The sequence below is a fragment of the Pseudorasbora parva genome, chromosome 16 (assembly GCF_024679245.1).
Source record: "Pseudorasbora parva isolate DD20220531a chromosome 16, ASM2467924v1, whole genome shotgun sequence".
In the NCBI taxonomy this organism is placed as follows: Eukaryota; Metazoa; Chordata; class Actinopteri; order Cypriniformes; family Gobionidae; genus Pseudorasbora; species Pseudorasbora parva.
The window spans coordinates 25,289,172-25,302,809 of NC_090187.1; the positions used below are offsets into that span (position 1 = coordinate 25,289,172).

Sequence of the window (13,638 nt, forward strand, 5' to 3'; positions counted from 1 at the left end):
CCGTTGGGGTGTGTGCGCTGCTGCGGTGTGTGAAACTAACGCGAAAACAGACTTTATTCGCCTCAAATGAAAGCATATTTACACTGAATAGTTTCGTATCACATATATAGTGTGCTATGTGCCTTTCACCATGTAGAAATTAGTAAATCTGTGTTAACAACTCCTGACCGATTTCAGCAGCAGCTTCAGCAGTGTAAGGGGGCGGGCTTTAGATTCTAGAGCGCATTTTGATTGGACAGAAAATTTGACGAGAAAGTGAAGTCTGCGATGATGTCACCAAAATCTGAGATTCGTTTTAACGGAAGTGGGAGACTGTAAATTTTGAATGCTTATATCTCCTAAATGCAAATTTTGTCATCGTTTTGGAACATACCAGCTTATAACTTTAAGGCTAACACAGTCATACTAAAAGCTAAAAAACTAAAATTTTGATTTCAGTAGACCTTTAACTAAAACGAGTTGATACACACCTCTCTCGTCTTAGTGCGTGCTCTTAATCGCACTGACGCACGGTGACGATCTGATAGCATTTAGCTTAGCCCTATAAGCCCAGTTCATTTACTATGGTACCAAACAGAGATCAAGTTAGAAGCGACCAAACACCTCCACGGTTTCCCTATTTAAATACAGTTACACGAATAGCTGAACGATCAAGAATGGTGACAAAATAAAACGTGGCGCTTTTCTAATCGGATTAAAAAGGAGAACTACAATGTATGGCGGAATAGCACTTCTGAGAGTACTTTGGCTCTGCGCAGTAAAAAGTCTTTTTAATCCGATTAGAAACCATAGTGAATGAACTGGGCTTAGTGAGCTAAACTAAATGCTATCAGATCGTCACCGCACGTCAGAGAGATTAAGAGCAGGCACTGAGACGAGAGAGGTGTGTATCAACTTGTTTTAGTTAAGGGAATAACATAGCTGAATATGAAAAAGCGGTGAAGTAACCCTTTAATAGGGTCTCCACTTTAGCCGAATGCTACGCAGTCCCATTTTATCTAATGAGTTTTGGGACAGTACTAAAACTTGATTTTGTTTAGAGATTATAAAAAAGAAACTTGCATACAATATAAATTATCCCATGAACAAAATGAATACAAATAAATATTGAAATACTTTGTATTTGAATGTAACCCTTTACAATTTCAATAGACTTAAGCACTTACTTACACTCATCAAGTTTTCTTTCAGACTTTCTCACACTTGAGTGTTAATCAGACCCACATTTTTTCAATTTGACCAATCAAATATCAATACCAGTATTCAAATTAAGTTCTGTTATGACAACATTTTAAGAACACCAGTATCACTAAATATTGTGTTGCACAGATGATACATGCATATATGGCATGTCTTTAATAAGAAAAAAAACTTAAATATTTGATATTAAATAAGCTGAAGTATAGAAATCCCCTATTTCTATGCATCAAACAAAAAATAAATAAAACACAATTATCACCCAATAACACTTTTTAATGTATCATATATTCTTATTAATATCTATTATATGGAAAAGCATTTTATTGGATTTTCTAATTAAATTAGCGTACTTTTCAATGGCATCAATATGCGTCTTAAATAATGAATCTTGCAGCATTATCAGATATGAAACCACTCACTTTCACAATGTGTACTGAATGCAGAGAGAAAAGGTCGGTGGAGATTTTAGATAAACTACATTAGAAGGAAGGCTCGTTTGAGCTTGAAAGACTATGTGTGTAAGTGCGGTTAAGTGCTTTTACGTCAATAACGGAACTGACAGATCATAAATAGATAATACACGTTTATGAGAGCTGTGCTCTGAAATATTAAAACTCCAGTGGGAAAAGCAGGAAGTAGCATTGTGCAAAGTATTGCTGATATTATTACAGGAAAAACTTATTTGAATCAAATATTACCACTGTCATGATCCACCTGCTCCACCTACTGTATGCATGTGTCCGTTTGATTAAATGCTGAAAGAAACCACACAAGACATGGTCCCATTGAATAACCAAAAACAGCTTTATGAAGACAAAATAAGAGACAAAGGTATATATTCACAGTCAAAGATGCCCTGAAAAATAAGGACTCCCTATCAAGAAATATAAAGGTGTTCATACAATTATACCATAATATGAAACCTATAAATTGAACAAAAATGATTCTGGAGAGAAATCAATAGGCTATTTCTAAAAAAACACAAGTCAAAACTTTTCCAACATTGCCTCCTTATAGGACATCTCATTCAACTGTCTTCACATTACAGTATTTAGATGATTCTGTGCTGTATAAGCATTGCTATAGGTGGTCTGTGTTGTGTGTGGTCGCCAAAGCATTCCTGGGTGGTTGTTTCCGGGCCTGAGATATACTCAGTAATCGACACGGATCAATCCTTTATCGTAAATCCAATCATTTAGAGAAGTTATAGCACCCTTTGAGGTATCATCATTCTGTAGTCCGTAACAAGTGGTGCAAGATGAATTACAGTATCTTGGCTCAAACCACGAGTTGGCTGAAGCTAAAGTCTGATTAATTCCTATTGGAAACTCTTTTACCTGAGTAAATCAGAGGCTTTTCTCATTAATCAGCTGCAGCAGACAGAAGTAGGACTCAGAAACCCTCAGGCTCAATAAAAGAGGACAAAGTCTCCCTTTCTCTTGGTCTCTCCCCTCCCTCACTTACTCAGTCCCATCACAGCCCATTAAAAGTTTAGTGCTGTTGTTCAGCAAATTGAAAATGTGTGCTGGTATTGATCCACCATCATGCATCCATTCTGGATCTCTGGAGGCTCATTTTCCTTTTCTTTTAAGCTTTTGTGAGGGAGGATGTTACGTTTCGTTCGTAACGTGTTTGTTGACCACAAATCCAGGTCATTAATGAGGAATATGCATCAAACAAGAACAGAGATAAGACTTGTATCGCTCATACCTCAGCATTTCCCCCACATATGAGGACATTTTGCAGATTTTAAGAGCAGTTGCATGTAGATGTGCCACTATGAATGAATTATCCAAGCATTTAATTGGAGAGAGAAAGCAGAGGTGTGGGGAGAGAGAAACGTGTGCGGCTGTGTGAGCGAGCGGATGCCGTTTCAGGTTTCAGCAGAATTACATTAGACTAATGGGAACTCCCTAATATCCATCAACAAAGAGGGTATACCGGAATGTCCTGAATCCCTAAACTGCTGAATAAGCATTTAACTGAGAGTGGGCTAAAATTCCCAAAAACAAACTTAAAGGTTGGGAAACTCCATGGAAAGGAAATGTTTTTAAAATGAAGCCTGTTTTGCATAGGTTTTACAGTCTGCCATGCGTGTTGAATTGGCTTCATGAAGAAATCATGCTTTCATTCAAAGCTTTATAATCTTACCTAATAAACACGTATTGTACCACTCAAAGTAGCTTTAGGCATGTCATGTGACTGCATGTACGTTACATGGTGCTGATTGGAATGACGATGATGAGGATAAGGATGATTGTGGCAGTGAGGCTGAGGGCAGCGATGCGGAACGCCTGGTTCCTGTTGCAACGGGTGTACGAATACGAACGGCGCAGGAGCGTGTCGGAGGCTGGCGTGTAAAACTCATCCGTCCAGAACTCCAAAGACTCAGGAGCCTGCAAAATATAATCAGAAATTATCAGTTTATAAATGTTGGTTTAACTGCACAACAATCTTCTGTTTTGTTAAAGGGTTAGTTCACCCCAAAATTAAAATTCTCTCATTAATTACTTACCCTAATGCCGATCAACACCCGTAACACCTCCATTCATTTCTTTGATCCGTTCATCTTCAGAACAAAAATTAAGATATTTTTGTTGAAATTTTATTTTTGTTCTGATGGCTCAGAAATGCCTTCATTGGCACCAATTGGCATTTACTCTCTCAAGACCCATAAAGGCACTAAAGACGTTGTTACAAAGCCCATCTCATTACAGTGATTCTACAAAAAATGTATGAAGCGATGAGAATAGTTTTTGTGCGCAAAAATGTATGATGGGCTTTGTAACGACGTCTTTAGTGCCTTTTATGGGTCTTGAGAAAGGAAATGACATTGGTGTCAATGAAGGCCTTTCTGAGCCATCGGATTTCAACAAAAATATCTTCATTTGTGTTCCGAAGATGAACGGAGATCTTACAGGTGCCGAACTACATTAAGGTAAGTAATTATTGACAGAATTTTCATTTTTGGGTGAACTAACCCTTTAAGATTGATTTTATGTTAAGGGTCCCAAACACATCAATGATGTATAAAAGTAATTTTTAAAAAATAACCCATTATTAAACCCAGATTTGTTCCACAGGCCTCTTCAAGACCTTGGAAGATATCACCTACTTACCCATGCTTTGAACCTCTCTTGTATCTCAAATTATACTTTGGAAAAATCTAGTAAAGATATTTTATTTTGGGCCAATTTGACCGCTGCAAAAATGCACAGCAGAAAAATACAGATTTAGAAAGTTTCACTCAAAACATTACATTTGGAGATGTTACCTGAAGGTCCAGAGGTGTTAAGTCTGATTGGCTCCAGGTCACTTTGGGGCGGTCAGTCAGATGCTGGGCAGTGCTCTGGACTGATGTGCGGCGCGGTGCATTCTGGATCTCAGGTGGCATGAGATGAAAGCCCGTCACTTCATGAGCTACGGGAACCTCTCTTTTATACACTCCACCTAAATGATCCAACTGAGGAGCCACAAAAGATTCATAATATGACCAACGATTCACCCTTACAGGGGGTCCAAAGGAGACCACTAGTGAAAATGCATACCATTGCATTCTTATCTAAATTAATAGAATTGTATTATTTTCTGCATGATAAGGTTTATTTAAAAATGTTGCCTTATTTACAGCAGCACTCCATGCTCCAGTTCCATGAACCTGTTGAGCATGTTCTCAAGATTGATTTGAGAATGTGGAACTTATGCTTCAATATGCTTCAGGGATGACACAATTTTTTTTAGGAGAACCCGGAAATTAGCATTACCCTGGTTCCCTCCACAAATACCCATCATATTTTTTTCCCCATTGGCTTTTGGATTATTGTGGAAATTAAGCTCTGCGACCAGTAAAAGTGTATTATTCTTTCATGTTTTTTTCATCAAGATAATCTTTTCAAGCTAAAGTTAGGCTATAAACCAGTCTACAAGTTGGGAAGTTTAAATTAGAATACAACAAGATGCGTATTAATGAGCAGACGAGTTGTCCTGTCCGGCGTGATGACGTTTAATGAACTGACAACATCAGTGATTCAACTGTTGGGGTATTACTTGTGTATTTTATGTTAAATTATCTCAAGCTTGTGTTAACATTATTTCAGGCAGTTAACCTATTTAAAAGAACCATTGACTTCGGAACTATGCAGAAATGCACATTTCTTTCTGGGTTTTTGCGACCTAGAAAAAATGCTTAAATCTTCAAAGGTGATGTAAGTGATTTCATCTCAGCCATTTTGCTTACCATAATTACCCCAAACCCTCCCCATATGCACAAAATGAATGACAAGCACAGAACATCTGATAGTATTCGTATAGTATTCTAGTATTCCAATTGGATACAAAACTTTTAGAATGATATATGCTTTCTGACTTTTATTTTCATTATAGCATACTATTAATATTTTTCTTATATTTTCCATAAATATTGTATCATGAAGAGTCTAGTTCTGTCACAAAGACAAGTATGATTTCTCACACATATGTCAGTGATTTAAGTAGATTGTTTATGCAATAACTCACTTACAGACCATTTAAAGTATGACTTTTTACTTTTAAAATATATATTTTTAAACATTATAAAAAGTACCAGATAGTTGCACCCCACTTACATTTGTTGTCTCAGCAGATATTTTGGTTGCACTTTATTTTAAAGTATGTGCAAAAAAATATGTGTGAAGTACTGGGTAATATAAGGTAAATACATGGGTTAAGGTTAGGTTTAGGGGTACAGGGTTAGTACCAAGTTATTACCCAGTTATTGCAATTACTACATTAAAGGGTTAGTTCACCCCAAAATGAAAATTATGTAATAAATTACTCACCCTCATGTCGTGCGACACTCATAAGACCTCCGTTCATCTTCGGAACACAAATGAAGATATTTTTGTTGAAATCCGATGGCTCAGAAAGGCCTTCATTGACACCAATGTCATTTCCTCTCTCAAGACCCATAAAAGGCACTAAAGACGTCGTTACAAAGCCCATCTCACTACAGTGGCTCTACAATATTTTCATGAAGGCGATAAGAACAGTTTTTGAGAGCCAAAAAAAAAAAAAAAGAGACATATATTGATGGGCCGATTTCAAAACAAAGTTTCGAAAGTTTATGAACCAGCGTATCGATTCATGATTCGGATATGCTGAAATCACGTGCCATTGACGATCCGAATCATGAATCGATACGCTGATTCATAACCGTTTGAATCTTTGTTTTGAAATCGGCCCATCACTCTATATATGTCGTTATTTCGCACAAAAACTATTCTCGTCACTTCATAAAATTATTGTAGAGCCACTCATTGAGATGGACTTTTAAACTACGTCTTTAGTGCCTTTTATGGGTCTTGAGAGAGGAAATGACATTGGTGTCAATGAAGGCCTGTCTGAGCCATCGGATTTAAACAAAAATATCTTCATTTGTGTTCCGAAGATGAACGGAGGTCTTACGGGTGTCGAACTACATTAAGGTAAGTAATTATTGACAGAATTTTCATTTTTGGGCGAACTAACCCTTTAAGTGAATAGTATGTACATGGGGGACAGGACTGTAAAATAAAGTGCTAGAGATATTTCTTGTCCTGTTACCTTAGCAGGCTGTATGTGTGGCTCCTTGCTGAAGCTGATGCTCCACTCTCTCTGGGCTTCAGACCCACTGCTCTCCGTGTGGCTCCTGGAGGGCCTGCGTACAAACAGACGTCTACGCTTTGCTGCTTCCTCATTGACACCCTTTGTTCCTGGATTGGTCATCGGAGACCCCTGCTGTTGCTGTATGTTAGGCCGTGCTGCGAGCTGTGGTTGTATGATCATTTGATGCGTGTGAGGGCATGCGACCTGGTCCCGCTGTTCCAGTCGGTCCAGCGTGGAGAGCACAAGGGACAGCTGCTCGCGTAATTCCGCGATTGGCTCTAGCTGTTGCTCCAGTTCCGTGACCCTTTGGAGCAGGCGTCCCACACCCCATCTCACACCCTCCTCAGGTGCCTCCAAGGAGTGAAACAACCTCCGTAACTTTCCCAAACGTTCACGCCTCTCTGGCAAACCGCCCCCGCCCCCTTCCTGGGCCCCGCCTCCTTCCCCTGGCAACACTGCCATGGAGCCACACATGCTAATGTCATCTAGGAAACGGAAGATGGCACTGATGTCGTCTTCGCCAATGTCAGGGTTGTCAATGGAGAGTTTATCGCCAAGCATGAGGCTTCGTAAAGCACGGCGATCTGCAGGTTCTGTCTGGGTGCCAACGCTAATCGCGCCATCAAAGCTCGGTGACCAGTCGTACCATGCATCCAAACTCATGCCGCTCAGCCGCTTGAAGGTATCCCGCACCGAGTTGACAATCTGAGGATCGAAGCCGGGAATGTCAAAGCTTGACCCGTCGAAGCTAATTTTAACAGATCCTGGTTTTCGCGAACCAGACCTCTCTAAAACGGACCGCTCGGATCTGGGTTTCTGCAGCCCAGTCGTTTCAGGCTCAGGTCTTTCATCCGACGTCCTGCTGTCGATGTCCAAGCTGTGGCTCTTGACTTGAAGGACCGGAGTTTGGTGATTTTGGTTGGAGACTGTAGGGCCAAAGTATGTGGATGTCTGGAGCTCATCCAAACTCTCATGCTTTGCCTGACGCCACTGAGTCTGGGGGTCATACGGGTCAGTGGCGTCAGCATACGCATCACGTGCATCTGGATCAGGCGCATTTGAATTAACATACAAATTATCATGCAGACATTGCACACGTGATGCCGGGTTGGACGTGTGGTGGTTGTTCGCATATGTCGCAGGGTCTGGATAGGGGTTATTTTGGGTGATGTAAAGCAGGTCCTCACCATCCAATCTTGGTCCGTCTGGGCTTTGATCTGACTGGCCGTCACCTTCCGTGGACATAAGCGGTACCTTGAGGATCCCATCTTTAAATGCACTCCTCTTCTGAGAGCAGGAACGAGCGACGCGGGCTCCCTGATTGGTCGCCGGCATGTTGCCTGCCTCCTGATTGACCGTATCGCTGGAAACGTCCCCAGAATGCACGTTCTGCATGCTGTCCCGGTTGTGCAAGTGTGAGTGAGACTGAGCAACCAATGCGGAGGTGGTCCAAGCGTGTGAAGCCTCCCTATTATGACTGAATGCTTCACAAGGGAGGTTCTCATATTTACAGTCCTCAGAGGTGGTCCCTCCTACTGTGACGTGTAAGGCGGCCGGCCAGTCATAACGCACAAGTTCCTTCCCACAGACCTGACAGGGCGTCAACGACCGAAGGTTCTGAGCGTTTGTAGGTGCCATGCGGGTGTGCATGAGGAGGTTGAACAGTGAGACAACATCTGCGGCCGCTGAGAGCCGGTTGCTGCAGGGCGGGTGAAGGCGCTCTCGGAAGAGCGTGGCAGGAAAGCAGGGGTCTCTACAGGCGGTGGAGTATAAGAGACTCCGTAATTCTAGAAGCGGCTGCAGGCTGAAGCGTCCACTCAGATAAACGCAAATGTCTGGATACAACACGCTCCCATGGCATGCACCTAACACCTCCAGGATCTCCAACAATACCAGGGGGTCTTCCGGAATTTCAGCCATATTTGAACTTTTAGCTGAGCACACTACATTTAGAAACGTAAGCCCAGTGTCCTCTGCTTTCCCCCTTCATCAAAAGCACATGCAGCTCTGCAAAAGGGAGCACAGCAGTGAAATCAGGTCAGCCAGAGAAGGATTTCCACAAAAATCCACTTTGCATTGATTTCATACAAATCCTGTGCAAGTTAAAACAGTCCAAGAAAAGAAAAGTGCAATGAAAAGAAGCGGTTACCTCTTGTCACTAAGATATGATGCTGAGAATAAAGCTATTCATTGCTGACCTTATTCAAAGCCTTAATATAGCCACTGATCGGAGCATTTGAAAAGCACAGAAATCATTAGAGACATCGTGAAATCCTCCATCTCCACTGATCAGGGTCCCATCTGAGAGACTCTTGTTGGTAAAGAAGCAGTCGGTGGCCAGGCAGCGGTCAGTCCCATGTTCATTGCAGAAAAGCAGGTCGCCCGGGGTCTCCAGAGACTCCCCGAATCCCGGGTCTCATCCCTTAATAAGATGATCAGAACATCCTCTACACGAGAAACAGCATAGATAGTTTCTGCTTCATGTGTGACAGGAGCGTTGCATCCTCTAGTTGGTGTGTTTGCACACGGAGCTTCTGTGGTCAGTCATGCATGACGTTAGTGGCTATTCTAATGCACAACAAGAAACATACTAAAGGAGAAATGCATTGTAAAGTACAGAAATCTCTAGAAGAGTTTTCTTTTCTGTCATTTACTTTACTAATAATAATAAAAAAAATAATACATTAATAAAAACGAATAAAATATATTTAAAAATACATGTCAAATACATATGATGAAAGAAAGAAAATGTGTCAATAAATATAAAAAAATAATAAAATCAGAGATGTATACATATATTAATTTATACATGTTGTACTTTATTTTTATTAATTGGTTAATTGTAAAAAAAATTTAAAAAACTAAAAAAAAAAACTGAATATACAGTAAATAAATATAATAGAAATGTAGAGTTGCATTTACCTTTGGAGTTTTCCTCTGCTCTTTGCTCTGTGATAATCTATACGTATATGTATAAAATATTTGTATTAAATAATGATTAAAAATATTAAATAAAATATAATACTCCTTATCAGATTTGATTTTTAAATTGGACAATACACCTTTTTATCTACTAAAGAGAGCCTGCATAAAAAATAAATAAATAAAATCCATTAACAAATCTTTTAGATTGCGAGGTTATGAGCATGCAAATTTTCTTGACTTTCCCTTTTTCTTAGGAAACAGAATGAAAATGGAAGCCCACCTGTACCATCAGAGGATTGGTCCTGATGCATAGACTGTCCCAAATCACATGCAAACAACAGTGGAGTCAAACGTCAAATAGACCCAGCATCTGCTCAGTATTGTACTGAAGTGGGTGATGAGATCTTTACACACTATAACACACTTCCTCCATCTCAGTTTAAGTATAGGCTACAGATGTAAACCGATCAAACCTTTTAAAAGTGTAATGGAGCTCATTCACTTTAGACGTCAGAGAGTCGGTATTGCTAAGACTCATCAGGAACTCAAAGGTCTATCTCTAATTGATGAGCATCTGAAATACATTAGGTGTAAGACCTTTTCAGCACAAAGTATAAGTGTATTGTAAAGTTTGTTGTTGGGTTATAAAGTTTGTTGATTTGTCTCTGGTTCAAAATTATTCATCATGAAGACCACCGGGGGGCAACAAAGTTCATGTTATATCAAATGGCATGTATGAAAAAAATCTTTAGGGAATAGCAGTGATGATTATTACACTGTAAATACTCTCTCTATAGTCTATTATTGCTGTAATTTGTTTTTATTTAATTTTTGTATTTAGTACAATATTTGTACATACTTAATAGTACAAAAAGTTCACACTAAATGTTTAATTGTCACTTACTATGTTACTTTACTATGTTGTTCCAAACCTGTATACATTTCTTTCTTGCTGAACACAAAAGCCCAGAAAAAAAAGTTTTTTTAATTTAGTATATTTTTCACATCATTACATTGTTTAGAGCATAAGAAACAAATGTTGTGTGTGTGTGTGTGTGTGTGTGCGTGCGTGCGTGTGTGTGTGTGTGTATAAAACTTTATTTTATTATTTTATTATTTTATGTTACGATATGTCTCTGTAGTTAACAAAACTAAATGACATGAAATTGCATGTATAGGCAAAAACAATAGCATTTATTTTCAATTCACCAATGAATTTTTAGGTTTTTAAACAAACTTTGTTTACGTGTGATTCTGAACTATGTTATTAAAGATATAACGGAATGCATTGATAATATACCATTTTCTTTTTACAATATGTGGGTAAAATGTTCATACTTGGATTTTCCCATTTATTACAATGTATCTGCATCTAATTTCCATATGAATGTATTCTTAGAGCAACATGTAATGGAAAAAAAGAAGTGTAACAATGGGAGCAATATTTGGCAATATTTTCATAATAATATCTAATATTTTATAGGAATATTGATATGCAAATTCTTTCCCTATTCACTTGTTGTGTCTCCTGATATGCCTGATAAACATGATTTAAGTCTCGGTGTCCACTACAGTGGACATTTATGAAATCAATGCCCTGTTTTGTAACCCCATAATATTTTCCCTGAGATGTTGATTTATAACAAACAATTTGAAAAGGAATCAAAATATTATCATATTTCCATAAGAGTGCTTAACATTAATGTCAGCCGTTTTTAAAGAGCAAGAAGAAGTTGTTGCCTGGTGAAACCTCCAAACATTTGGTATATCTGCAAAGCCCTGAAGGTGCTCTTTACAGGACATCCAGACATGTATGATGTCAGAGGAATTCACTAAAATATAATGTCCAGTACCGTGAACAAGTCTATTCCTGGGTCCCAGGAGGATATGGGGAACTAAACAGTTGATGGGGACTTCCATTTTTGTTCTCCATGTGGAAGTGTGATCCATTAACTTTTTGATTACTTGATTATTCTTCAAAATATATTATTTCGTGCGGGCCTTCAGATGAGATTTATAGTCATTATGCAACATTTAGTGGTGACAAACATTTAGTTACATAACTAAATATTTGTCACCACTAAATTTTGCATAATGACTAAAAATGTATGTGGTTTCTCTGAGGATAAAGTTGATAACTCCATGTTAGAATCAGGGCTATTTGCATGGCAGGTCAATATCACAATCAATAAAAATTGTATTATAATAATATAAATACATTTGGGTGATTAATTCTAAAATATGTAAAAATGGTTCGGATTAAGTTCAAAATTACAGTCCAACAGAATATGTTTAACAGTCAAATGAAACTGAAATAAGAGACATTAAGGAGGAACTTGGTCAATAGAAACCCGTGTGTGAGTCTTGAGTGACCCACTCGGCACCTAGTGAAGACTTGGTTGGTCATGTCTTGTTTTTAAATCTGCAGTCTGTAAGTTTTACCTCTTTTTCACCATCTCTGTTTAAAATCTGCAATTGCAGCGGAATTATCATCTATAAATGAGTTGTGAATCGGCACAGCTCCTCAGCGGGGATGAATCTAACGTTACTGTTTTGAGGAGTGTGTGCAGTAACGGTTTGCTGTCAGTCACGTACTGGTGTGTATACAGTAATTCAAGGGTTAATTCACCCAAAAATGAAAATTCCCTAATGTCGTTCAACACCCGTTAGACCTCCGTTCATCTTCAGAAACCAAACAGAAGATATCTTTGTTGAAATCTGATGGCTCAGACAAGCCTTCATTGACATCAATGCCATTTCCTCTCTCAAGACCCATAAAAGGCACTAAAGACGCCGTTACAAAGCCCATCTCACTTGGCTCTACAATAATTTTATGAAGCGAATAAAATAGTTTTTGTTCGCAAAAAAACAATGAAATAACGACTTATATAGTGATGGGCCGATTTCAAAACTGTTTCGAACGGTTATGAATCAGCCGATTCATGATTCGGATCGCGTGTCAAACTGCTGAAGTCACGTGACATTGGCGATCCGAATCACTGATTCATAACCGTTCTAAACTTTATTTTGAAATCGGCCCATCACTATATGTCGTTATTTCGTTGTTTTTTTGCACAAAAAGACTATTTTATTTGCTTCATAAAATGATCGTAGAGCCACTGTAGTAAGATGGGCTTTGTAACGACGTCTTTAGTGCCTTTTATGGGTCTTGAGAGAGGAAATGACATTGGTGTCAATGAAGGTCTTTCTGAGCCATCGGATTTCAACAAAGATATCTTCATTTGTGTTCCGAAGATGAACGGAGGTCTTACGGGTGTCGAACGAAATTAGGGTAAGTAATTATTGACAGAATAGTTTTGAACACTGGCTGGTTATGTACTTGCTCAAAAGTTGAATTTGGATCATTTTTAACCAAAAACAAGTTACAGACTATGGAAGACACTTCTATTTATACTGGGTTTTTATTACATAGAGGTTATTTATTTTTTTATTCATCCCATTCATTCTGCCACTCATTATGGTCTGAAGAAGAAGTAAGAAGGTGGTATTTAACAGTCAGATATTTCCAGGTTAAGCGCATCCCTGGCAGCCGTGTCCGCTCTCATATTACCAGTCAGGATAATGTGACGAACCCAGCAAAAGATCATTAAAAGGTCTAATTTAGTTAAAATGTCTTTATGGATTCAAGTGATTGAATACTAGATACACATAGATTTTTATGAGAGACTTTGATCAAATTCAAGGAAATGTTTTTTTGGTGGGTGTGCCTCTGCGTGCTGTAATATGATTTCAAACTCTCTGATCTCTTTGTTGGCTTGATCTGTTTGGGTTTGTTGGTGAGTCATAGTGTCACTTATTATGCAGATAAACTTTTTTTTTCACAGTGTTGTCAGTGTTGTGTTTGAGAAACACATTACAGGCAATCAAAGT

General features: G+C 38.7%; 1 protein-coding gene across 1 annotated transcript; it reads right to left on the reverse strand.

Annotated features, from left to right (window-relative positions):
• Positions 1 to 1,471: 1,471 nt before the first annotated feature.
• On the reverse strand, positions 1,472 to 9,336 carry si:dkey-88e18.8 (major intrinsically disordered Notch2-binding receptor 1). Its single transcript, XM_067419626.1, has 4 exons — positions 8,972 to 9,336; positions 6,781 to 8,829; positions 4,475 to 4,663; positions 1,472 to 3,596 (listed from the first exon to the last, which is right to left on the reverse strand). Exons 2-4 carry the CDS (start codon positions 8,740 to 8,742, stop codon positions 3,414 to 3,416), a joined length of 2,334 nt encoding a protein of 777 aa, XP_067275727.1. The 5' UTR covers positions 8,743 to 8,829; positions 8,972 to 9,336; the 3' UTR covers positions 1,472 to 3,413.
• Between the last annotated feature and the right edge of the window lie 4,302 nt (positions 9,337 to 13,638).